Genomic DNA, 26,010 nt, shown 5'->3' on the forward strand with positions numbered 1-26,010 from the left:
CTGCCCTACTAAAGCCAAATAGTTTTATCTTTTATAAAATAATCAATAAATGAATTTTTTCTTTTAAAAAAATAAGCCTCATTCTCAAGACCCTTCCCCAACCTTGTAATCATTCCCCTCTAATTCCTCTCAGCCCCCGACAACCACCATTGCCGCCCAGTGTTTTGGCCCACCATGTCGTCATCTCTTATCATACCACCTTTCTCCTGGTGATCAAGAACCGGCGTCTTCAAATCATGATGATGAAGCAACATGATAGAAGAAGATGATGGTGCCAAATTGAGATTTTAGTTGCGTGATGGAGGCTGGAGCTTTCGTGGGTGTTCATGGTGGTGGGCGTGACATGGTTGTTGGGTGGAGGACAAAAATTTTGGTGCAAGTGTTGGTGACCCTTTAGTCGGAAAATGCTTGGTTTTCGGTCTGCCATATCCAGACAACGGAGGAAGATGGAAGAGAGAGAGAGAGGCACCGGTAATACATTGATTAAATATTAAGTTTTTTTAATTGCTTTAAAGGTAGGCCAGACTGTTGATATAAATTCCACCTTAAATGCACAGATGTCAAGACCTAATTGGTGAAACTCCAAGTCAGCAAGAGTTCCCGTCACCTCCAAAAATTTCTCATAACAATGGCTGCATAGGTCGAATCCAATTTTCTCGACTCAGACTGTGCATTTATTAGCCTTCAAATCTCCAATACCCTTTGTAACAGATTGGATTGATTTCAGTCATTTGTTTAATTTAAATTGGAATGATGGATGTAAGGTGATGGGGACAAGGCAGAGATCGGTGTTGGGATTGAAGGTCCAACACTTTTTCCTGGGCATGAGATTGGTCTGGATTTTATGAAATTTAATGGTGGTGTTGTGTGAGTGTGGGGGACGAGAGACCATCATTGTTGGAGAAGGAATCAAGGATGAGCAAACAGTTTCTCCTTGTTTTTTTTTTTTAATTTAATAAAAAACTCATAAGAAAGTATAAATTAGCACCAGAGACTAGCTGGGAATTGAAAAAAGAAATTAACTGGTAAATGTACACACCCTAACGCATACTTAGGGTGGTGTTTATGCAAATTTTTCTAATAATTATTTATTATTTGAGTTATATCTACTATTATTTTGTCAAATTATAAAACTAACAGCATACCTAACATGATGTCTTTTTCAATCATTTTACATAGTCAAAGTACTTGTAATAAAATTTACCAAACATTTTAATACTTTTTTTTTTAATTTGTCAATAATAGCAAAAAATTAGCTCTTAATTTCAAAAATGTTACTTTTTATAAAAAAAATTCAATTCTATCCAAAATCCCACATACTTAAATAGTCAAAAATACCCTCAATTTATACGAATAACTAGTTGTTGATTAAAATATTCTTTGTACTATAAGATGTGATGGACGATATCTGGGTATTCGCATATAGATATATTACTAGAACAAAAGAAGAACTGGAAAATGATAAAAATCCGCAAAAAAAAAAAAAAAAAAAAAAAAAAACAAAGCAATTTGCAAATAATGATTTGTAGGAGAGGTGGATACTGATTCAGTCAGAACTACTACAATTGCTGCATAATCACAAAGGCAATTTGGTTAAAAACTACAGAAGCAATTATGTTAAGCTACAGAAGCAAAATATTTGATTTAATATTGCACAGATTATTAATACAATTAATTGACAATTCCCAAACCAAGATAAGAAGAATGAAAATACACAGAAAGAAAATTTGGCATTTCAAACAGTAGCAGTCACTGATGTTCTAGTTGAATATGGGACCGCGTATTATATAATATATTGCCCAGATAATACATGTGTCAAAAAGTGATTATGTTGGAACTTTAAATAAATAAAAAATCGACGGTGACAATTTTATCACACTAAATTTTCTCCATCTGCATTTTGTCTTTATCTTTGTCTTTCTGTACCTAGACAAATTGCCACAATTACAGAGCCAATACATATGGAACTCCAAACTGATAGCAAAGAACCAAAAATCAGTGTAACCACATTTAGGTACTATCTATTTCTCCAGCCTTCCCAAAAATCGTGAAACCAAAGAAGAAAAAAAAAATACCGACTAAAACATGGAAAGAAATTAAAAAGAAAAAAAACGAAAACAAGGAAAAATTAAAATTAAAATTAAAATTAACCATCTACGTTCATCGTCGTTTAGAATTGCATTCCAATTCACCACATGAAAACCTGCTTAATTAAATGAGTTTGAACACTTTCATGGCCTTGGGCTTACGCTCGCGGAGACCACCAAGTCTATGTTTTCTTCATTTGCAAACTTGTCCAAGCAATCAGCGGCTTTTAGAACTTACAAAAAACCATGATAAAATTCATTGATAACGAACTGACCAAATGCGATTCATGCTGCTATATATAGTTACTTTCATCAAAGTTAAATGACCTCGGCATCCCCATTTGTTCTGGCAGTGAGAACAATTAGAACTACTGTTTGTAAAAAAAAACTCCGATAAGCATCCCCCACCAAATCCCCTGAAAAAAAAAAGGCCAAAATGCATCAGGTTCTATCAGCAGTCCTCACAAAGTAACAATTGTACGGAATGAGTGGGGGAGCAAGTGAACTTACCGCGACTCCCATACTAGCTTTGAAGCCAAGAAGACATCCAACTGGAAAACCAATTATATAGTAACAAACGAGGTTGACATAAGCCACGACATCTTGCCATCCGCTTCCAATTGCCACACCTAAATTCTACACATTTGAAATTAGAAATGATTGTAAACATTTGTATGAGAAGACCTGGATTGTTCATCTGCACTACATCTTCTATCATATTTCGATACCTGAGAGTATTGGTTGAATGCCATTCAAGAAAGCGGAAACAACTAGCAATGGAGTTAAATCCAACACCGCCTCAACATCAGCATCACTTGTAAATAGCTTGATAAAACTATTTAAACAAATAAGGTTTTATTATTTAAAAATAAATAAATAAATAATAAGGTTTCATTATAACAACTAGGTTGATTAGGGACCGGAACCAAAATGATCCTAATTAAAAATCGGGATTGGATTATGATATCATATTATATTATTTCTGTATAGTCTTTCAACGGGCGACTACTGTTTTGAAAAATTGTATTGCTAATTATTTGGACTAGCTCTCCAAACGTGGTCCATTATTTGCTTGACCTAACGTGATCAGCAAGGTTTATTTTGTTAGTTTTTCTTTTTTTATTTTATTAAAACAATAAAATGTCAAGTGCTTTCACTCCAGCATTAATGCTATCATGGAAAAAACATTATTGTGAATATATTGAAAAAGAAGAAATAAAGATACAATAACCTAGAAAGGAATTATTTTGTTAGTTAGAAGAAGGTCCGAAGGTGAGTGTAAGAATTGTATTGCGAATTATTTGTAATTATTGTTTCGAAGGGGCTCCATTTGTTTTCTAACAAAGAAATCTCGATGGAGATTTTATTGATGAATGAGAGAAACAAGTTACCCCTGATTAGAGGGAATATAAATTTAAAATCCATGAATCCTGAACCCTAAACAAAACCTAAACCCCTGAAGGGTTTGAACTTTCAAAGGAAGCACAATGTTTGGGTCGGGTCGTTTATTTGGCGTGACAAGAGGGAGGTTTGTTTTGTTGGTTAGAGGGAAGAGATTTTTCAATATACTTGGAACATAAGCCGATGCATACATTAATTACATGTCATATTACAAATGAAAGGCACTGAATAGTATAATCTTATCTCTATTTATATTATGATACATGATATACTAGTTTATGTTTTATGAACATGAAAAAAAATCTCTCTAGAAGGAGGTCACCAGGGATGCATGCAAACCTCTTCTTCCAGTTCATTATTTAAGAGGTGGCTGTAGGGATGGCAACGAATCGGTTTGGAGACAGAAATGCTATATCCATCCCCATAACCACGAAAGTTAATCATATCCATAACCACAAATTAAACATCGAGTATTATCCATAACCATATCCACTGGATAACGGATTCTCCATCGGTTAACGGTTATATCCATCTTCGTTAGTACAAAAAATATATTCGTTCAATTGACGCATGATAATTTAGTAAATATTAATTTCGTTATTAAATATTTGATGTATAAAATGATTTAATTAATGGATCTTGTGGACCATGAAAATTAAAGCTAAACATTGATAATGTTGGTTGATCTTTGATATCGCTCATAAATACCATTAAATTCTCATAGATTTTGATTCATATCAAAACTATTGAACTTGGCCATAAAATGCAACTCACACAATGCAATTTTTGTATTCTCAAGATAATGGATTCGGTGAATAATGAATATATATATACACACACACATACATATATTATATAATACTTTAATATTATGTATAATTATATTATATATTATTCGATTCGGATTCGAGTACGGATATGGATTAGGGACCCCTATAACCATATCCAAAACCATAACCGAATAATATTCATGGTTTTTCCATACCCAAAATATACCCGAATTTTCATACCCAAATCTAATCCATTCGGATGATTATCCATGATTATCGAGTTTAACGGTTAAAATTGTGATCCCTAAGCAGCTGCAATAATTCTATAGTATGTAGGTAAACAGTTGTGCTGATTAATTTGTAGGACAGTTGGGCACTCGGAGAGAGGAATCACCTAAAAATGCTTCAGTATATTTAATCCTTTTTAACACTTTAGCATTTAATATTGTTGATTGCTTCAGTATATGCTTTGTGCACCTGACTGCCAAGGATTCTTGTTGAAATAGTTGCTTGTAGGCTGTGTCTCATAAACCACTACTTGATTAATAATATTAGCTAAGACATTATGTCCTAATTAACTTTTTCATTACTTTCCATTTTCTTAGAACATTACAAAAATTAAGGGGTGAATGGAAAGAGATACATACAGGTAAATAATCTCTACATTATTTTCTATTAGTAAGTTTTAAGGAAGGATTGTCTCCATGAAGGATACAATACATTGTAATCTTGAAAATCTGTAAGATTCCACATCGCGGGGAGATGTGATGTGCCTTATATGTACATACCCACCTTCCTATAGTGAGACGCGTTTTGGATGGAACCCCAAGAAAAAAACCGTGAGGGCCTAGCCCAAAGCGGACAATATCTTACTATACGGACTGGGATGTGATAAACTCTCTTGGAACGGTAAGTAAAAATGGATTTGGATCCTCTCTTGAGCTCAAAAGGCTGTGTCTCCTGAGCAAATAACACGGACCGTTGGATTTTGATCCAACGGCTACAATTATTATAACTCCCTGAGCTCAGCAGAGGATTCAAATACAATGAAAATCTATCATTCATGTTTTTATACATGAAAAAGTTGAGATTTTATTATAAAATTAATTAGCAATATAGGGAGTAACTACCTAAAAACATAAATAAAATCATTTTTTTTTCTCTAATGTGAGATTCATACCCTAAAAATAGGTACAGTTTAGCAGGCCTCACACACTACTTTTATTTTATTTTTATTTTTATTTTTTTTGAACAAAACCAGCCCTCACACTTAACAACAAATATTAGGTGACAACTTGTTACTCTAAACACCTTTCAAAATAAAGTTTATCAAATCCTCAACTGTTTTATTTTACAAATGACTATTCTCAAAGCACAACAGAAACTTTTTTTTTTTAAGGGTAATGCTAGGGAGATTTGTAAATAGCACAACAATCTTAAACTAACCCTACATCTAATGCACACAGATCGCAATAAAAACAACATTTATTTTTCACTCTGTCCTGATAAACAAAAGCGGTTCCACATCAAATGGTGAAGAAAATGATGTGCTAGGTTCATGGGTCGATGCCGAATCAACATCCCAAACCTCGTTCATTCGAGTTTGGACATGATCAACGTCAAAATTTTGTTGGACGTCAAAATTTTTCAATGATAAATGAATTCCCTGCAGCTCCGCTTCTACTTCTTTCATAGTAGGACGCTTTTTTCCATTCAAATTCAAGCAACTTTTTGCAAGATTAGCAACTACCATGATCTCTTCCTTCCTGGCATCTTTCACAACTCGGGCATCAAGAATATCGAACAAACGATTCTCGTCCATGGAAAGAAGAAAATAATGTGATAGGCTCATGGGTTCTTGTGACTCTGTCTTAAAAATTGGTTTTCTTCCTGTCAATAGCTCAACAAGGACCACTCCATAGCTATAAACGTCACTCTTGTCCGTAAATTGGCTAGTCTGAAAGTACTCCGGGTCCAAATAACCGAATGTTCCATTTACCTGTGTCATGGTAAGGTGTGTTTTGTCAATGGCGACAGATCTTGATGTCCCAAAGTCTGCCACTTTGGCTCTGTATTTATCATCCAACAGTATGTTCGAAGACTTGATGTCTCGGTGGTAAATAGGACGGGAAACTGCCGAGTGTAAGTATGATAGTGCTCCTGCAACTTCGGTTGCAACTCGTAACCGCATCTCCCATGTAAGAGGAAACTCCTCATTCTGGTGCTGAATATAATGAGAGAGTGTTCCATTCTGTATAAACTCGTAAACCAAAAGGGGTACTTCGGTCTCCAAACAGCAGCCCATTAATTTAACCACATTCTTTTGAATAACTTGTGACAGAATGACAATTTCATTGATGAATTGTCTCACTTCGTCTCCACTAACTACACTTTTCGACTTCTTGACAGCAACGATTCTCCCATTTGCTAACATTCCTTTGTATACGGTACCTTGGCCTCCCTGACCAAGAATTCTCTCTGCACTGAAAAGGTCCGTGGCTTTTTCCAACTCCTCTGCACTGAACAATTTAACTTTATCAACGTTAGCTTCACCGGAAGATAGTTGCTGCTCCAACAAGAAACCGCCATTTTGTTGAAAAAACTTCTGCTTGCGGTTGATGTCTTTCCTTTTCATTATGACTTTGTGCGACCACCATGCTCCAATGTGTATAAACAGTAGGCCAACAATGCAGCTGATAACTGAATAGCTCAATTGGAAGAAAAAAAAAAAAAAAAATTGGTCAGATACATTGTTCCTTCTCGTATATAATCTAATTAATGCAGGGATGGTTTGAAACAAAAAAAAGTTGTGTAATATTGGAGGAGCAAACGCTAGAAATGCTAATACCAGCTGCCATAATCACAGGTTATCTTGTTTTTGGATTTGAAGAGAGTAACACTGTACCTATAATGGCCACATTAGCCCGTGATAGGCATTTAATCGACCCAGACCGATATTTGCATTCATCAGTATCTGCATTTCAGAGACAGAGGAACATAAAAAGTTCAATGGGGATGTAAAATGCATATAATTTCAAATGAAAGCCTCAACGAGGTGTTTCTTGTCCGGAAGGTCCGGCCCAAAGTTCACCAAAAAATTCATCCTGATGCGTAACATTCACTGGAAAAATGTTACGGGCTCTTTGTCACATTCCTTTTCGTTTATAACCTCAAATTCAAATTATGATTCCAAGTGTAATTTCATTTCAAAAAGAATTTCATACGAAATCAAAAATGAAAACTATTACCGAACAACTCTCAAGTACTATTCAATGTTCTTGCTATTTGAAAGGTGAAAACATATACCAAACATTAAGCTTCCTGCTTTTTTAAAATAAAAATCAAATAGAACCTTAGGGCTATCTTTTGGTGAGGAATTTTTGAGTCCCAAGGAACTGAGGCCAAACTAGTGAAGAATGAATCACAAAATGTTGGATTTAGGGGATTAAAAAGGCTGTTCATGAGTATTAAAAGGCATGTGAGAGGGATTTGCAAATCCTAACAGGGAGGAAATCCATCATCCACGCTTTTATAATAATTATGAAGGGCATTTCTAATCCCTCGTATCTAACATTTTGAGGTTCATCTCTTACTAATTTGACATCAATAATCTCTTGGGTCTTGGAAATCCCACGCCCAAACATAGCCTAGATGTCTAGAAAGTAGAAAAGAAAAGAAGTTTGTACATCGTTTTGAAGTTTGAATAAAATGATAGCTAGACATGTACCTTGACATCCACCAACGACGTAGGGGTTTCCTTCAAGGCCTTTTGCGCAGACGCAAGTGTTGTTACTTGTGCAGACCGTGCTCGAACTTATTAGCATCGCAAAAGGTTCCATATATATCCGATTTCGTAAATTGACTCCAGTTCCATTCGAGCACTGCAGGGACGCCTACCAATTATATGGGTCAACAACAGGAGACGTCCATGCTTCGTCTATCAAGAATGCATACTTGCAACTTCCGGATCCAGAGGTGGTATCACTCGCTTTCAAGGATCATTCACTTCTTGAAAGCTAGTGTTGAAGTTTGTAAGATTGCCGGGAATGGTGATCTGGCAGCAGTTACTACCATTGCAGTTATTAGGCCCATAAGCTTGATCAAGTAAACCACCCTTGTCACCACAAGTCGCCGAGCACCATCCAACTGTCGAGCCATTCATCAACTTCATCGAGGTATTTCCACCACAGCTCACTGAAACGAGCCTGTTCCTTTTAGAGAACACGAACGGGCTTCCTGTCAAGTTGGGTGCTTGCTCTGCAAGTGGCCTTCCGCAATCACTAAAGAAGGTAATCGGGTTTCTGACACTTAGTGTGCCATCCATAGATAAGTTCAGCACTTCAAGTTGTTTCAGACTGGCATGGTTCAAGCGAGGTATGGGTATGCGAGGGTAATTATTTGTGGAATTGTCACAGGTTATTTCGAACCATTCGTTCATGAAACAACCTGCTCCAATTCCAAAAGGATATGGGATAGGTATCGTATCCATACCACAATCTCTTTGACAACCTTGCTTAGCTAAACTGGGCTGCGAGGCTACTGCTGGTATTGCATTGCTCAAAGACCACAAAAACAGCGTAATTTGAATGAGAAACTGCACAACCTCCATTTTTTTTCTGCTTGTTCTTCCTCTTCTCTTCTTTACCTTCCTATATATTGAGCCGTGCCGTGTATAGTGAAGCTTGGAATAAACAAACCGCGTGATAAGCCAAGTCTCAACCTTTTAGATCCAGAGAACTAGTATTTCTACACCCACCGAAGTCGTTGGAGTCATTTGAAAAAACAATAAGCTTGTCATTATTTTCATTGAAATGGTAAACGAGAAAATATGCTAACAGAAGATTTGACACACAATTGAGCACGGTGGTGGTTTTTTACGGCCGATCTCATTTAGTTGGATAAAACTTTGCTGTTTGGTTGATGAGGAAATATGACACGTGCATACAAATAACAGTAGGAATTAAGGTGGTGCAGGCTTGTTTTTCTCATTTGCAATGTTTCGCAGAAAGCTGTTTGCTGCTTCCAGGTGCTCGGTGATGTTTAATTTTTCAAGGAAGATTTGTCCACACAAGGATATATTCGTACACAACAACTATAGTAGCAGCTATACTTGACTAATTAATACATGATTAGTAGTCATCTTTACAGTCAACACTCAAACTTTGAAAATTCTTAAAAGACGGATTCTTAAGATGTTTGATACCGACACGACTATAATATGTTCGATGGATGATGTTAAAGAGAAACCATCTATTTGCACCATATTTTGTAGACCACAAAACGTGACAGTTGATGATTAGACTCCTTTAATGACTTAGCGTTAAACCAATAAACTAGTTTCGGCTATACACACACACACGCACACAACTTAAAATGAAACCTACCTCATGATTCTCAATATAGTAATTGAACTTAACCAGTCTGATTCATGATATGCTTTCGACTTCAATAAATAATAAATTACAGGACAAGATAGCATACAAAGTGCCATCGGAATCGGACATCAAACTCTTACAGTACGTGTGTTGTTCTACATGTTGCAGCGGTAGTTTCAGAAACAAGGTTCCTTCCTACTATAATTTACAGTATATAATTATAAGCTGACATGCAAGCTTCAAATAGACTTTGCCTAAGCAGTACATCTCACTGACCACATAAAAGGGTAAAACAATGCTAACGATCCATTTACGAAAACACTACCAGCATAGTATAACACTCACCATTCACCGCCAATTTGCTTAATTTTCCATTTTTAGCAAAGCATTGGCATTTAGTAGTCGAGTGATCCCAAAGATGCAATCCCATTCCTTGAGTTTCTCAAGTCCTGTCGACCCACGTAGTCAACGGTGGTGTTGCTACCATTGGAAAGTTTATTGTTTGGGACAGACGCCACACTGTTGAGGCCTTCCTTTCCCATTTGTTGCACTTCCAGAGGCGAGAGTATCTTGATGTAATACACATTGTTCACAAACTCCCTGAAGATAAACAAAGAATCATTATACCTCCAGCGAATCATGACAAGAATAGTTTCAAAACTCCAGAAGCCAAATGTCATATAGAAATGCACAATAATGACTTAAAATCTCGAAAAGGTGAGAAAATAGTCAAAGACTTTAGATGATGTAAACTAGTCCTAGGACACTTTGAACCTTGAAGCATTGGTCTAATATTTATCGTTTTTGCTCTCTACAAATTGACATACAGCATAAAATGTTAATAGTAGCTGCTTAACATTAAAACTTCGCATTCGCACAGTGATTTGGCATGACACATTTTACAAACTATCAGTAATGATTGAGACTCGTGGGAAGCTCTACCTTTAGCACTGCTTATGCAAACAGCCAAGAGTGTAACAATAATTGACAAATACAAGAAAAATCATGACAATTTGGTACTTACTGCCAAGGGTCGTCACCAAGGAGAAGAACATCATTCTCCCTGTCAACAAATACAAGCTGCCAGCCTGATCTCTGAGGGTCCTCCAGTTGGCCTTCAAGGCCAAACATACGTGCGAGCTCACTGCGCAGATCATCATAGCTGCTGAATTTAGAAATATCCAGTGACCTCCCAAAGGACCCTAACTTGTGAACCTGTCAAATTGCACCATTTTAATATGTAAAAAAACAAGAGCTATCGATGACAAGTGCTAGGTTTGAAAAAGCAAACACTGATCATGAAGCATTTGCCTTGCCAAATACAATCACCGACAATGGTCCATACATCAGACCATCATGTTCAAGATAAATATGCTTGTAAATAACTATCAAAATTATCCCATCTTACCTTCACAAAGGTTCCAGTTGGATTTACTTGGTCCACATTTTCTGAAGACTGCAAGAAACCTGATTCATCTACACAACTTGATGTAGTCATGTCGGAATTAAGTGGAAAATCATTGCCTGTGCCACTGGCATAATTGGAAGCACCAAAGGGCACGGACACTGAATCATTTCCATTGCCAATATTTCTCAGGTTTGGAATCCCATTATGCAGCATAAGAGATGATGAATCAATGTTCACCCCAAACAAAAGATTGCTTTGGGGATCAGTACCGCCTTGGAATGCAGAGTATTCTCTACCAGGAAATGGAGGCAAGGCAGTGATCTCAGAGAAACTTGACTGTGGTGTTCTCAACTGTTCCACCTGTGGAAGTACACATTGAGCAGCTCCAGATGATAGCTGCGGTTCACCAGTGGTCTGCTTAGATAACAAGGAAGAAGAAATTGCAGAGTTGGATCCGCTTAAGTGAAGTAAGTGGGATGTTCCATCCTGTGATAGCGAACCTAATATACTATGTATAGGGGGAACATCAGATGAAGGTATAGGATTTCCAACAGGGTCAGGAAAGCTCTGCTGCTGAGATTGCGAAGAGATAGACTGCATAGATGCAGACTGGGATGGAGTGATTGAGGCAAAATTAGGAAGAGCAGACATAGCATTCGGGATCTGCTGCTGAACAGACAATTGTTGCATATGACGGGATTGTTGAAGCTGATGTTGCTGCTGCTGCTGATTCAGCTGCTGTTGTTGCTGCTGCTGATGATGATGCTGATGCTGCTGCTGCTGCTGCAGCTGCTGTTGCCTCTGATCACTATAGGGATGGTAACGCTGCGACTGTTGTTGCAAGACCTGAGCCTGAGCTGGAGCTTGGTTTTCTTGAAAGCTCTGAAGAAAAGCATTTTGAGACTGAGACTGAGGCAAGACCTGTCTTTGAAGCACAGCAGCTGCCCCATTAGAAACACTTGAAGATTGCTGGAAGGGCAGAAGAGACTGTGAAGAACATTTTGAGAATCAACTGCCCTCATTTCTTGAAGTGCAGCAGCTGCCATTGCTTGGTATACATCGGGTTGTAGACCTGCCATAGACGCATCAAGCCTTGGTTGCATCCAAGGAGAAACTCCAAATCCCTGGAAGTTCAAAGATTGCATCCCCTGATCTCCGAGCCCTCCTTGCAGCCACATCAGTGGAGAATTAATGCCCATATCACCGTCTTTTAGACCTGAAATGAATATACCACTAAGTATCTGAGGGGGCAAAAGAAACAAAACAATTTGAGAAAAGACACCAAGCACTCTTCAAGCAAAAAAAAACAAAGATACCATGGAAAGAGGGAACGCCCGATGCCCATGGTCGCTTTAGTCTGAGGGGGAATGGGGATGGATACATTGGGAATGTTGTTAGTGGTTCAATCTCCCACAATGATACCCTTGGCTGCCTCTCCCCAGCAGTGGATTCATCCCAGCCAACCTGCATTAGCAGAAAACACGTTTACAAACCTTACAAAGTTTGAAAAAGTTAAAAAAACCTGGCCCCACCGCAAAAAAAAAAAATTGTCAAACTTATAATAGAAATATAGTGGAATTTAAATAAACATCAAAATCAGCAAATGCTCTCAACAAACCTTCACAGAGCGCCAATGGGAATTTGGCCAGCGAACAGAATCTAAGTCACTGATGCCAGTTATTGTACCCATGTATCTGAAGGAAAACAAACAAAATAAATAAGAAAGGTCAATAACCTATATAATACAAGTATGAATAACCAGTTAATTAAATGTGAACCATAAACTACATATTGAAATCGAACTAAGAAGATAACATAACCTACCGACGGACACTAGACTCTTCTGTCTCAAACAGCATCCTAAATCGCATGCCCACAGAAACCCGAGTATGATAGACAGCTTTAACATACTTGGCCAGGGGTATCACAAATTCAGATGGACTAGCCCTGCGTTGTAAGAAAATTGAGGAATAAGATGTAAATGGTAGTATTTATAATCTGGAGAAGTTGCAGATACTCACCTTGGATTATAAAAAATAGTAAAGCGACTATTTGTTGCAGCTGCATGAGCTGCAGCAGCAAGAAGACCAATGTGCATGCTGTCACTTGACAAAACTGATGAGGGCATGACAGTCTGTGGACGATTTGCTCGCCGAATACCTAAGAGCAACTGATTCTTTTCATTCCTGATTGAAGACAACATATTAGTGATGAGAAAAATGATTACAAAAATTCTTAACATAATAAATACAACCCCCATCACCCCTCCAATAACAGAATAACAGTTTAAAATTACCAGATAAAGAGGACCGAATCACCAGCAACAAGTCGTTTAGCACTAACAAACACGCTCCATCCTGTCGTGAGAAGATGCCTCTTGGGCTGGCCTGCACAATAACATGGAAAAATGCAATTAGAAGCCATAATTACATGTTCAGAACAGTATAAGTTGGAAAAAAAAAATAAATAAATAAGAGAAACTAGGTAAAGAAAGTAGAAACAATGTGATCAAGATCTTTGAAATTCTTGCCTTCAAGTATGACAAGGGCAATTAGAAACAGAAAGTTCTAACATCATTGGTCAATAAGCTCTAAAGTCACTATTCCTCTGACCAAAACAAAATAAGCTCTAAAGTCACTGTTCCTCTGACCAAAAAAATATCTCACTGGTCCTACCCATCAATTTCCTTGGATATTATGTGCCCCACTGATTTGCTAGATAGACAAGTATGGAGGAAAGAAGGATACTTCAAGTCATTTATTTTCCACATCGTCATTTGGTGTATATGCAATTAGTATAGCAGGTTGGTTCATTTTATAGATTTCCAGTGATACAATCATATGACATGGATACAGCTGATGCCTGTAAATAAAAACATTTCTCCAAAATTTTCATTTTTGACATTTAAAACCAAGGAGTGTCTGAACTATGACGTACCACTGCTCTCAGTTACCTTACTTTGGCATCTAAGCTAGAGCAGGTAACTGAAGAATGATATGTGAAAAACGATAAAAGATAATAACAGCAGATAAAAAAGAGAAATCTAAAGTAATCCACACTCACCTCGAAATATATGTCTGAATTTCCATTCATTATCATGTAGATCCCTTGCAATTAGTTCCTGGGCAGGGGGCTGCTGCGCGTAATCCTGAGGAACAGTAAAAGTAAAATGAACGAAACCAAGTTTACGATATGAAAATATAAAGAATCGAAAAGTGATGATCAAATGAGTTGAAGAAAAGGACACCTACAAGAGGAGGAAAGACTTTTTCAGCTGCACGGCGGGGAACTGAGAATCCTCCATGCGTGCTAGTATCACTTGCAGTCAAAGTTTTACAAAAATAGTTGGTTGGCTGTTTGCTGGCAGCACCCAACTCTGCAGGCAGTAGGTATACATCTTTTTGCTCTTGCTACAAAATAGTTTATGTCAGGACATGAAAATTACTTGACTCACAAATCAAAATTTAAACACAGCCAAGTGCATTACCGGATTTAATGGTTGTAGGGTCATTTGAGCATATACTTCATCCGTCTCCACATCTGCCTGTACCATAGAAAATTAAAATTTCAAGGAGCAGCCTAGGAAATTGGTACAGAGAAGATGCAAATAGGCTGACACTTACGTGCATTGTCACATTGTGTAGCTGACAAATTAGTTGTGGAGGCAAGTTGGGGTAATTGGGAAAGTGGGCATCCACTTCTTTGTTGGTTGATGCAGCAACCTGTATAAGAAATACCAAGAATTAAAAACAAAAAATGAATACATTCTGTAAAGTTAGTGTTCAGGACGAAATGATTAGATATTAGACGAGATGATTAGTTAGATATTAAACATTTCAGCTGTTTAAGCAAAGTGTACTAAAAAAATTATGGACTCTATTATAGTAATTGAGGTAATGATTTGTATAAAATGCTTAATACAAAGTTATAGCTATACGGGATGCTCAATATCAAACAAAAATGAAGCAAATACCTGAAGAAAAAAACTGTAACTCGCCCTTTATTTATTTATCTATTGATTTTTGTATAGGAGTAAACCATCCTTTACAAATGAAAATATACATGTGATTAAACAACATGCTGACATTCATATGTATAGTAATTTTATTATCCAGATTCCAGACCACAAGAATAATTACTCAATTTAAGATCTGCTTTCAATAATCAAGACACAGGGCGACACAAAACACAGAGTTGACACCCAATTCAAACTTATTAGACAAAAACTAAACAATGGTAACAAGAGGCTAAGTCCCTAAATCAACAAACAAACGTCCCTATTCTACAAACTGCAAACCAAACAATTGTTTTCTGCAAATACCATTCAGAAAGCAAAAGAAAAATTCAACAATAAGTGAGATAATGATGCAGTTGCTGACCTGCTCGCTGTGGCCCTGTGGAAAGTAGACTACACGACATCCAAGAAGAGGCAGAGACACCAGAGGGCCAGCACAGGCATGCCATAGCTCAGAATTCAAACATTTCTTCTCCCCTGCATACAGGTTCTATGCTTGTGTGAGTATGCATGACATAAACATCCATATAATCAAAATCCAAACCGTTGCAGATAGAAATGAAAGCCTAGGTTTAGTGTTAAAGGAACGTTGTTAATTCTTTTTACAGGAACAAAACTTCCATTCCTAACCCCATCAAGCATTATGCGCAGTTAAGATAATTAAGATAATTGTACAATTACGCCTTGTTTAAAGTCACCAAACTTAATTTCTCAAACACAAAAGTAATGCATGCATAGAATGTCACTTTCTTTACCCTGAAATAACTACCTAATTAAGAAATGCACAGGTGAAATAAATACAGACTAGGTCTGTTCAATGACCTCATAAAGATTGCCTAAAACGTAGGGTCAATAACTTTAGACAAAACCCCAAACAAAAATAGCATAAAATCATGCAGGACAATGCCTCAGAGTGAAATAACAAACGCTTTGACAAAAATATTAAATTTCAGACGAAAAAAAATGGAAAAAGCAAATAAAGGGAAAAAAATGCATGCCTTCCTGAAGCTGATGGTTAAACCCCGGAGATGATGACGAAGACGAAAGCCTCATGGTTTGAAAAGCCGAAAAAACAGCCTCCTTTCACCGCCTGCTGAAACCCCCTTGAAACCCAACTCAAAGATTCAAGTACCGTCCCTCCTTACTTCTTATTAACACCCATTACTGAGCCCCTTCGCCACTATTTCATCAAATGCTGAGAAAAAATGCCCACCCCCACCCCAAAATAAAACCAGAAGATTTAATCTACCCTTTTGGGAAAATCTCATCCAAAGCCAGTGCCAATACAAAACACAACTCCCGTCACCCTCATACGCCCCAGATCTTATTTACCCTAACAAAACCCTCCACATTTACTCTAATTGCAACCCTAAACCCTAACTCTCACCTCCAAAGCTCAGAAATTTATCGACTTTAGCAAGCTCCAGAGAAACCCTAGACAACCCAGATCTCAGAAATTGAAGAGCAACTTAGCAAGTGAAGTAAAACAGAGAATTGGGGAACTCTTACTGAGCTGAGAGCGACATTTTCAGAAGCTCCGATTTGACTGCCGAAAGAGATGAACTTTGAGCTTGAGAGAGCTTGTTTGCTCTTGCTTGAGAAGCTGCTGATGAGAGAGAGAGAGAGAGAGAGAGAGAGAGAGAGTTGGACGTCAGAGAGAGAGAGAGAGCTTTATTGGTCTTCGTTGAGGGCGTGTTTGGTCTACGATCAATTAATACAGTGGTAATTATTGCTGGTGGGGTAATGTAATGTTCATAGGGATGGCTGTCAGAAAAAGCAAATGGAAACAGGACCAAAAATCTAACCCCACTTTCCTTCCCTGTTGTATCATATTATTTTCCCTCTTTTTACATTCTTGCTCACTATCCATGTCGTGACTAAGGGATAGTTTGGTATTGTTGTGCTTTGCAAAAAATCTGCTTCTATTGTGCTGTGAGAATAAGCAGCTGCAAAATAAAGCAGCAGAGTGTTTGGTAAACTTTTTTTGTAAAAGTGCTTTTGAAAAAAAAAACAGTATTATAGTGTTTGGTAAACTTTTATGTAAAACAGATGTGAAAAAAAACTAGTTTTTCAAAGCTGGGTTTTGCAGCTCCTTGTTTTTGGCTTTTTTTTCACCCAAAACTGTGAAAAAAAGATGAAGCTGAATGTTTACCAAACACAAAAACAGCTTCTAGCTTTTTTTTATACCAGCTTTTTTCAGAATCACCTCAGTACCAAACTAGGCCTAAACTCTCGGTTCGATATCAAGCGTGTAGATTAAATGAACGTGTTTTTAGTGTTTTACTTAACTCATAATATTAGATTCAACAGTGGTTTTAGGCGCGGTCTGCTTGATTTTGGAATTTTTTGAAGAGAGGGAAGAAATAAAAGTTATAATTTTGGAAGTGATTCGATTCTGAAATTCTAACTAGAATAAAATCGTGAAGGAAGGCCTTGATAGTGAGTGGAGGGTTGGATTAGGAATAATAGTGAATGAAAAAATAACATCTTAATTTTTTAACTTTTTTTAACAAGTGATATTATAATGTAATAAAAAGACAAGACATTACAATAGATCTAATAGTCCTCTAAAAAAAAAATAAACAATCCTTAATCATCTAGTGACACAAGAGAATACCCATCTTGCCCAATTCCAAACAATTCTTTCTCTTTTTGCCTCATTTGGAAATAGCCAGTCTTTTTCATGTTAACTTTTTGGAAGAAAAAAAATTATTGGGGGGAAAGATGATTAGGTTATCATTTGGTTGTCCATATGAATTCAATAAATGGGATTACATTTATAGGGAGGCCTCTTATCTCCTATTGTTTTCCCCACAAAAGCATGGATCCAACTTCTATGAATATTTGTTAGGGAGGCTTAATTTGTGCTTGGATTGAGTTTAAATGCTTACAAATTAATATAACTTCTCCTTGTGCGCCCACAAGAGGCAATTTCCTTTAAAGGGTGTTCTGAAATAATAAAAATGGTTGTGAATTTGTGATGGTTGCTGGTCATAGTTCAATGTGTCATCTGTCAAGTACTTAAAACCTTAGTTGTCAATTCAATCCTAGCTGCCACAAATTAATGTTTGAAAGACTTCTTGTATTTTACTACCAAATTATATGTCCTTGTTTTGGTACATACAGCTTCAACGTGATCATTGGTTAAGCTCATTTTTTGTGTGAAAATTACTTTTCAATCGTAAAAATTGTTTAAGAAGTTATGTATTTTGCAAGGAATACGTGTATAATGAAAGTTTATCACATAAGTGTAGGTAGGCTTTTTTCATTGTGTGCAAGTTCAATGATACCTATACCTCAAAGAATTTCTCTTAAATTATAAGAGATTTGACGCTATCTTATGTACTACAATATAATATGATTCTAAAAAAGATCATGCAACAGATATTTAATAGAAAATTATTTTATTAACAAGTAGCTTGGCATAAACTAAGTATAGCATGGCTCTCCCGTGAGAACCATATCTTGACCACATTCAACAAAGGCTATGTGTGCCATTGAGATTATAGATGCATCGATTCCCCATGCTTTTTGCTGTATTTTAAAAGAATTTTAACAAAAAACTTCCGGTAGTGTTTATTTAAAAAAAGAAAAAAATCATATTTTTACATTAAAAAGTTAATCCTAGTACTATCCATTTTACCCTTTATTTTATTTTATCCATTAATTTTCCTTTATTTTAACTCAACCTGTAGCCTTGGGTTCAAATTAACATAATAAAAAATTATCTTCCTTACAACCACCGTCATTAATAACGCATCACGCGTTAATTCCACACTCGCAGGCTTCACGCTTGTATATGTGGTTTGAGTCAGCCATGTAAGATCTTTCACACCATGGCAACATTCTGCCGGGCGGGCTACCTGTGCCATGGGTGAAATATGGAATGCATGAACTTACAGTCACTGCTTTCACGCCAAGGACCTCGGCTTTCCCCAGTTCAACCAAGGCCAACATGGCCAGCACCGCCACCACCACCACAACCGCCGCTATAGCAACACCCTTCAGTTTTTAGGGGTTTTGAGATCAATCAGTACTCTAGTGTTTACCCTAATCCTGAGCTTCAATTGTTAGCTTCTAGTTGTGGTTTTGGCAGGTCGGTTTGAGGTGTATTTATAGTTGGTAATGGTGGATGTGTTCAATTGGTGTGATTTTGGGAGCGCATTGCATGCTCTCTAGCTACTTCTTACTTGAATCCATATCTCAAAACACTGAAAACTTCCCAATGTTAGGGAAAACAAGAAAACTTCCTGCTGTGTCCCAAAACAAGTTCGTTGCTGTAACAAAATTATACATGGAATGCAACGCATGATACATTGGTTTGACTATTTTTCACGCTTAAATTCACTTTCATTGGTAAAGTGTTCATATGTGCAGGTGATATGGGACAGTCTAAATATTGGTCATATATATAAAGGGCCTTCAAAGTAATTGGTTTGAATAATTAAAGTTCGATGAAGAGTAGATCCAACAACTAAACTCTATTTTTTCAAGACATGAGAATTTTTTCATTTAAAAACTCTGTGTCTATATATAGAGTGAGATATCCAACGGACAACTAAGATTTCTTTATTTTATTAAATACAATGTTATCTCGTACATAACAAGTAGGTTGAATAAACTAGTAGGCATAGCATGGCTCTCTAGTGAGAACCATAACTTGACGACATTCAACCAAAAGCTAGCCAATGCAGCCGTTGAAGAAGATAGCAGCAGCATCCCCCATGCTTCTCTCTCTTTATTTCAACTCAATCTGCGGCCTTCATTTTACTCAATACTGTTCATACAAAAGCAAAAGACATTAGCAGTAGCAAGCACGTGATGATCACACATCGAAACACGTAGCACGTCCTAATCACATGGCCAGGCGGATTACACAACAATTATTAGTAAGAATTTTGTAATACAGTACATGAATTACTTACTTGTTGCAGTCGACGCTCCTAGAAATTGGAACGTTGATCTGAACTCGGCATGCCGCGGGAAGGCCAGCCGCAGCAGCTTCCTTAATGTCTTGGTTTTGATTTGCTGCGTCCATGAGGCACTGGCAGGCTGTGCGCCTATCTTCGGTGGTTTGAGTGAGCTGTCTCAGACCCGAAACACCACTGCAACATGCCACGGGAGGGGTGCCAGAGCCGCTGGTAAGATATTGAAGGCAAGGAGTCACAGATGACACTGCTTGTTGGCAAGTGACCGTGGCATGGCCCGGTTCAGCAAAGACCAACATGGCCAGCAGCACCACCACTGCCGCTATAACGACGCCCTTCATTTTTCAGTACTTTTGATTTTCGAGATCGATTAATGAAGTGCTAGAGTGTTTAGTTACCTTAATCGTGAGCTTAAATTGTTAATGTAGGTTTTGGTATGTAGGGTTTGAGGGGTATTTATAGCTGCCAAAGAAGGATATGATCCAAAACGATGACGGGATTTTTGGTGTGAAGATCAGAAGCCGTTAAGGAATGAACTTGTGCTTTTCTTGCTCTGATATGGGAAGGTTGAGCATCCTTTGCATGCTGTCTACATCTTCACTGTGTTAGGCTTTTCATGCATGCCATGGTCGTTACAATTTTCTTCGAAAATGAGAGTAGATTTGGTTTTATTGACAAGTGTTAAACAAATTGTTTATTATCCATATTATCGTTAAGTAAGGGCATGTTTAAAATTGCTTATGGAATGGCTAAAAAAGTTTTCTGACCACCAAAATACTCCGTTTTATAAACAAACTTTCTTGACAATAATACTAAAAGTACATAGGCGTCATAGAAGCACTTTCTAATCTAGTGCTGTCAGATGCTTATTCAAGAAGCATATGCTAGGTACTCTCTCAGAAAAACTTGCATTTTTAATGAAAATTTCAATATACTTCTAATAAAAGCACTTTCAACAAATGCGTGCAAAAGCAATCTCAACCAACCCTAAACACTATCTGCCGAATCAGAATGTATAGAATGCGATTTTCAAACCGAATAAGGTTAAGGAAATTTAAAGATTTTATTGTGTTCGTGTATGTGGTCTGCTTTTAATTACAGAACAAGGAGACTGCTAACCAATGATGAGCAGGTTTTGCAATTGTATTATAAAAGCGTGGCGTTAGAGAGACCATATTTCGAAAATCACATTTAAATCATCTCTCTAATTAAATAAGACCCGCCAAACAAATCTTACCAACCGCTATTAGGAGACAAAAAATTGAACAAACAACAAAAACACACGAGGAGCTTTTGCTTCACTTGCAACCATTTTCTTTACTTCACTATTAACACTGATACTTTTACATGAAAAACCGAATTCTATGCAGATAAAAAAATTGATAATCACTTCTTAACCCCGAAAAAATATTGATGATGATTTCATTTTCAATTTTGATCTGCTTGTTTCTCTTTCACTTCGTCGTGATCATTTCGACTATACAATTCATAGACTAGGTAAAACAACAACAGTCAGCTCTTGAAGGCTTCCTTCAGAGATTCTTTCATGCAACAATTCCATGCTAGCAATGCTGCTCCAACTGCAGGCTCAACCTGATGGTTGATTTACGAAAACAAATACCGCAGTGTTGTAAGTAAAATGTTAGAAATTCTACAAGATAATATGTGTATTAGAGAAACAATTGTCATCTACTAGCTGAAATTTGTTCCTTCCGCAGACTACTTGTGTGTTATCGATTTTTCATGTACTCTCTAGTTATCAGTTTGATGAAGCTGCTTTAACGTTTTATTCAGAGGAAAGCGTAGAATTCAACGAGAGGGAAGCCCGACACTAGGGACTACTTAAGAAGCCATCAACCGAAAGTAGTTGGCTCACCATTTAAATCTTATTTGCTGAAAATGTAAAAGTTGATTGAAGTGAGGCATAAGATGTGTTTACCTTAGGCCTAATTGGAACTGCCCCTGGGTAATCCTTGGAGATGCATTTGATGACTTCCGTTCCTATATCCCACCTTTTGTTTGCTTCAAGAACACCACCAACCATGACGAGCGGAAAAGAATCTTTTCCCTCTGCATTTAATTTTAATACAAAAAAATGAAATTAGCATGCACGGTAGGGACTGCCTACCAATCAATTATTACTTAAAAATACATAAACTCCTTGAGTCTGAAACGCATAAAGAATATCCCTCATGAACTCGGCAATAATACAACCCCATATGCACAAAGAATGGGCATAGAACAAAGGCATTAAACTTAAAAATTAAATAAGACAGCAAGGCATGACCATACAGATGCCACACCATCTTACTTCAAAAAACATTGCATGTTAAGATGGAAGGTCGACTAGGCGTACTTTCAATAAGCCATACCGCTGCTACTGGGAAGCGATAGAGCCCAAGAGAGAGGGAACATAACACCTATAGGTGTCAATCAACTATAATGACAGTTAAACCCATAGAGTGAACCGCATCAAGGCCCTACACACTCAATAATCATAGAGGCCATGGGAAAAAAATGTTTTGCTCCCAGTATGCACTGTATTAATCCTTTTCTTTTCTGCAATGGGGTATTTAAATAGTATCACTACCCTACCACTAAATGATTAATGTTCTTTGAGGTCATGCTTAACCTCACGAGTCATGGCTTATTATGCATCGAAGAAATCCAAGAAAGATTTTCAAACAATAACCAAGCGTATCCCACTAAGTGAGGTCGGCTGGCAAGAAAGATTTTCCTTTAACAATTTGAAGTTATTTGTTCAGTATGTCACACCTGGACCACACAAGCCAAGTCTTTGAACAACTGCTTTCACACTCAACCCTAACTCCTCGACTGAATCAAACAGAATCTTATTCGCAACTTCATCACCGGCCTCTGCACAAGAAACAACAACTGGAACAAGTGCTGCAATGCGAGCCCATGATGGGTCTGCATACGTCCACCTAAAATCCAATAGAAAATTATAGTTGTTATCTGATACCCCATACAATTAAACCCCTGGTACTCATTTATAGCAACCTATCTTGTATTTTACGTTTCAGGTGTATGACTGACTGGGTTCTCAATTCATTTTTCTCAACAAGGTTCACAGAGACATACATAAAACACAAAAATTCCTTTTAAATAAAATGTACTTCTACCAAGCATGCATGACAAGCGAACACAAAAAATACACATAATTGCATTTTCAAGAGACTGTCCAATTTTTTAAAAAAAATTATTTCAAGGCAGTAATTATTTAGGGCGTGTAATTATTTATCTAACAAGATCAGTCTCAAAATATGAAATGATTGTACTTCAACAGAACGAGAAGACTTTTATCATATACATTTACACTAGATTTTAGCTACAACGAGTGGAAACCGTCTCACATATTTGCATCACATAACCAGGACCATTCAAGGGATGGAACAAACCTTGTCATCTATTTTCGCCAAAACTGAGTAAATGTTTTGCTGCAGGCAGTAAGATCGGAAAATGACAACTAGTAACTTCACCCATGTATGTGATGATGACATTTATAAGTTTCAGATAGATACCCGATGAGTTCATCTGGAGAAGAAAGACCAAGCTCCTCTAAAATACTAGATGTAAGCTTTGTATCTGGACCACGACCATCATTGGCCCTTACCACCGCAGTTAATGCCTGTGCAGCTATACCGTATCCACTACAAGTAACAAAATATTACCTTCAATAAAACTGCTGGAAAGAGAAGGGGTGTGGAGAACAAGACACCTTTATCCTTACTGATCACATCCTAATTGCAATTGACTACAGAAATTCTGCTTAAAACTGATAAGTGTATTTAGCATATCTACCTGATTTACATACGGCCATGACAACATATAATAAACATAATAGGATGAGCATAATGATAACAAATGATGAGCAGGAAAGGGAAAGATGAAAAATGAAATACGGAAAGAGCTATATGACAGTTCAAACTAAGCATTAAGTCCAAATATGATCAAGAAGTCAGATAAGGACCAAAAGGTTCCCGCTTTAACTTCCTCATTAATTGCTTTCTTCTCACGACCCTTATATATTTCTATATGCTTCGCGGTTAGGATGGTTCAAGCAACAAGGTATCCTCTATAAAGTGGATAAAGCATTAACCATGCTATCCCCTATAATTTTTATAAATTAGGAGCATCCTGAGGGAGAGAATGAGATAGAGAAGAAATAAGAACAAAGCAACAAGGTTATACCTTCCCCAATCACCTAAGGTAGGACCTGCACCGGCTGCCCGAGCTTCTCTACCGTCTTCTGTGAACCCGTACGCAATGGTCCCCGTGCCGGCAATTAGAACACACCCATGAAGCTTCCCCAAAGTCCCACAAGCTAGAGCTGCAACAGCATCATTCTGAACATACAACCTCACATGGCTGGGAAATATATCCCTGTTCACACCAAGAAAAATCAAACCCTTAGTACAAAACAACATTAGTTCGACATTGATATGTGTCAAAAACCTGAAGGGCCAAAAGGGTCCTATGAAGAAACCAATTGGAAAGCACACAAATGGGAACAATGTCGGAAATGTTATAGACTGGAAAGTGTTACCTCAGCCAATCCAATATCCTCTGCTGATCAGTGGGGTGGTTGACACCGGAAAGCGCCAAACAAACAGCCCGAACCACCGATCGGTTCGAACCAGAAATGGCCAACGCTTCCGCCATCACCTGCTCCAATGTTTCTCCTCGCAGCGGCCTCTACAATTTCACCAAAAAGTGATTCCAATAGGGTAAAAAACCATCATCAAAACTTAAAAACAGTAAAAATCAATTGAACACCCCAAGAAATGAAGAACAATTACCGCCAACGCTGTTGTGGTTGGTGCAGCCAGCGACAGCTCGAGCGAGGACGGGAACCGGGTCGGGGAAAGGGTCGGAGAAGGGCAAAATCGGCAGGCAAATGCAGACGGTGGAGGTGGTTCCTCCGTCCAAACCCAATATAACACCGCCAGCGCCGGCGGCCACCGGCATTTGGTGCTCGAAGTCCCAGATTTCTCCGTTCCTGTAGCGCTTCATCTGGATTTTTCACTGTGGGTCGGATTAGATTGGACTGGAACCCGATGGGATTGGAATTCGGCGTTTCTCTGGACGAATCCGAGGGGTTAAAAGGCGCCAATGGGAGCTCGGTCTCTCTGCGTCAGAGACAGAAGGGGATAAACGGAACAGAACAAGGAGGGCAAGGTTGGGGAGACACTGTTAAAAAAATTAAATATTTTTACAATTTTGTTTTTTTTCTCGGACGGCTAATTTTTTTATTAATTTATTTTAATTTATTTGCTAATCATGATTATTATTGATAGTGTGGATTTTAGTTGAAGATTTTTTCTTCATTTTTTAGGGTTTCTAATTGTGATAGATTCTTTTTCTTTACTTGTGTCAAATTCTTTCAAATATTTTTGTTTAATTATTTGTTTTGGGGATATTTTAGTCGTATCGTGCGTTGATTTTTGACGCTTTCAATAATTGCAAATCCAAAACATGTTTCACAACCCATTGTAAATTAGATTACCCAATATTTTAATTCAATATTTATTTAAACAATTGCCGTCCGAAGATGTATATCAGTTGTATACAATCATATGCGTTTATACCTTCCATGTAAAAGCTCAAATTATTTTAAATTATTTGGTTCCTAAACAGAGGCCATTGTTGCCAACGAGGGTTAGCTTAGTTGGTACGGTCTCTGCCTTATGTATTGTCTCATCAAAGTTCGAGTTTTACTACCAGCAGTTCTTGTTGATGCGCGATCTGTAAATTCTTACGTAAATTCAAATCCGTGTCAACTGATAGTTAGGTGTCACGAGTAAATCATTCCGACTCAAGGTTGTGGATATATCCTAGTATTGGTAGTGAGAATAACCAATCTTCGAGGCCACTGTTTGCATTCTACCGCAAGAATGCAAAGGTGGAGACTATGTCTTGTCATGGTATACGAAAAGCCGCGAAGGAAAACGAAATATCGATGCCCTATGCACAGCACTTCTGTACTTTCCATTGGTTATTCAGGC

At 37.5% G+C, this 26,010-nt stretch overlaps 5 protein-coding genes across 5 annotated transcripts; all 5 read right to left on the reverse strand.

Annotated features, from left to right (window-relative positions):
* Positions 1 to 5,578: 5,578 nt before the first annotated feature.
* LOC103965499 (putative wall-associated receptor kinase-like 11) lies at positions 5,579 to 8,115 on the reverse strand. The gene is made up of 3 exons (XM_009378570.3): positions 7,986 to 8,115; positions 7,164 to 7,232; positions 5,579 to 6,958 (listed from the first exon to the last, which is right to left on the reverse strand). Exons 1-3 carry the CDS (start codon positions 8,095 to 8,097, stop codon positions 5,751 to 5,753), a joined length of 1,389 nt encoding a protein of 462 aa, XP_009376845.2. The 5' UTR covers positions 8,098 to 8,115; the 3' UTR covers positions 5,579 to 5,750.
* Positions 7,729 to 9,248, reverse strand: LOC125473677 (wall-associated receptor kinase-like 8). Its single transcript, XM_048576868.1, has one exon. The coding sequence runs from the start codon at positions 8,865 to 8,867 to the stop codon at positions 8,250 to 8,252; it is 618 nt and encodes a 205-aa protein (XP_048432825.1). The 5' UTR covers positions 8,868 to 9,248; the 3' UTR covers positions 7,729 to 8,249.
* Positions 9,249 to 9,664: 416 nt separating this feature from the next.
* LOC103965484 (auxin response factor 6) lies at positions 9,665 to 16,547 on the reverse strand. The gene is given in 15 exon segments (XM_018651961.2): positions 9,665 to 10,233; positions 10,658 to 10,848; positions 11,042 to 12,037; positions 12,040 to 12,257; positions 12,358 to 12,505; positions 12,660 to 12,735; positions 12,866 to 12,988; positions 13,063 to 13,227; positions 13,338 to 13,428; positions 14,105 to 14,189; positions 14,293 to 14,451; positions 14,529 to 14,585; positions 14,665 to 14,763; positions 15,421 to 15,533; positions 16,055 to 16,547. Coding segments are annotated over 15 exon segments (2,781 nt in total). The 5' UTR covers positions 16,110 to 16,547; the 3' UTR covers positions 9,665 to 10,028.
* A 3,276-nt stretch (positions 16,548 to 19,823) lies between these two features.
* On the reverse strand, positions 19,824 to 20,325 carry LOC125473701 (non-specific lipid-transfer protein 1-like). Its single transcript, XM_048576900.1, has 2 exons — positions 19,982 to 20,325; positions 19,824 to 19,833 (listed from the first exon to the last, which is right to left on the reverse strand). The coding sequence occupies exons 1-2, from the start codon at positions 20,323 to 20,325 to the stop codon at positions 19,824 to 19,826; spliced, it is 354 nt and encodes a 117-aa protein (XP_048432857.1).
* A 920-nt stretch (positions 20,326 to 21,245) lies between these two features.
* On the reverse strand, positions 21,246 to 25,153 carry LOC103965473 (N-acetyl-D-glucosamine kinase). The gene is given in 8 exon segments (XM_009378543.3): positions 21,246 to 21,577; positions 21,924 to 22,054; positions 22,760 to 22,929; positions 23,527 to 23,655; positions 24,197 to 24,388; positions 24,552 to 24,685; positions 24,687 to 24,700; positions 24,805 to 25,153. Coding segments are annotated over 8 exon segments (1,065 nt in total). The 5' UTR covers positions 25,019 to 25,153; the 3' UTR covers positions 21,246 to 21,496.
* Positions 25,154 to 26,010: the final 857 nt, after the last annotated feature.

This window comes from the organism of the source record quoted next, unplaced genomic scaffold (assembly GCF_019419815.1).
Source record: "Pyrus x bretschneideri cultivar Hongxiangsu unplaced genomic scaffold, Pyrus_bretschneideri_v1 Contig93, whole genome shotgun sequence".
NCBI classification, from domain to species: Eukaryota; Viridiplantae; Streptophyta; class Magnoliopsida; order Rosales; family Rosaceae; genus Pyrus; species Pyrus x bretschneideri.

Bases quoted from the DNA above. Each gene is read 5' to 3' on its own strand.
- LOC103965499 (XM_009378570.3), bottom strand. From the start codon at position 8,097: ATGGAACCTTTTGCGATGCTAATAAGTTCGAGCACGGTCTGCACAAGT. The intron at 7,233-7,985 runs GTACATGTCTAG...TCTGAAATGCAG, and splicing joins CGTCGTTGGTGGATGTCAAG to ATACTGATGAATGCAAATAT. The intron at 6,959-7,163 runs GTACAGTGTTAC...TGAGCTATTCAG, and splicing joins GGCTAATGTGGCCATTATAG to TTATCAGCTGCATTGTTGGC.
- LOC125473677 (XM_048576868.1), bottom strand. From the start codon at position 8,867: ATGGAGGTTGTGCAGTTTCTCATTCAAATTACGCTGTTTTTGTGGTCT.
- LOC125473701 (XM_048576900.1), bottom strand. From the start codon at position 20,325: ATGAAGGGCGTCGTTATAGCGGCAGTGGTGGTGCTGCTGGCCATGTTG.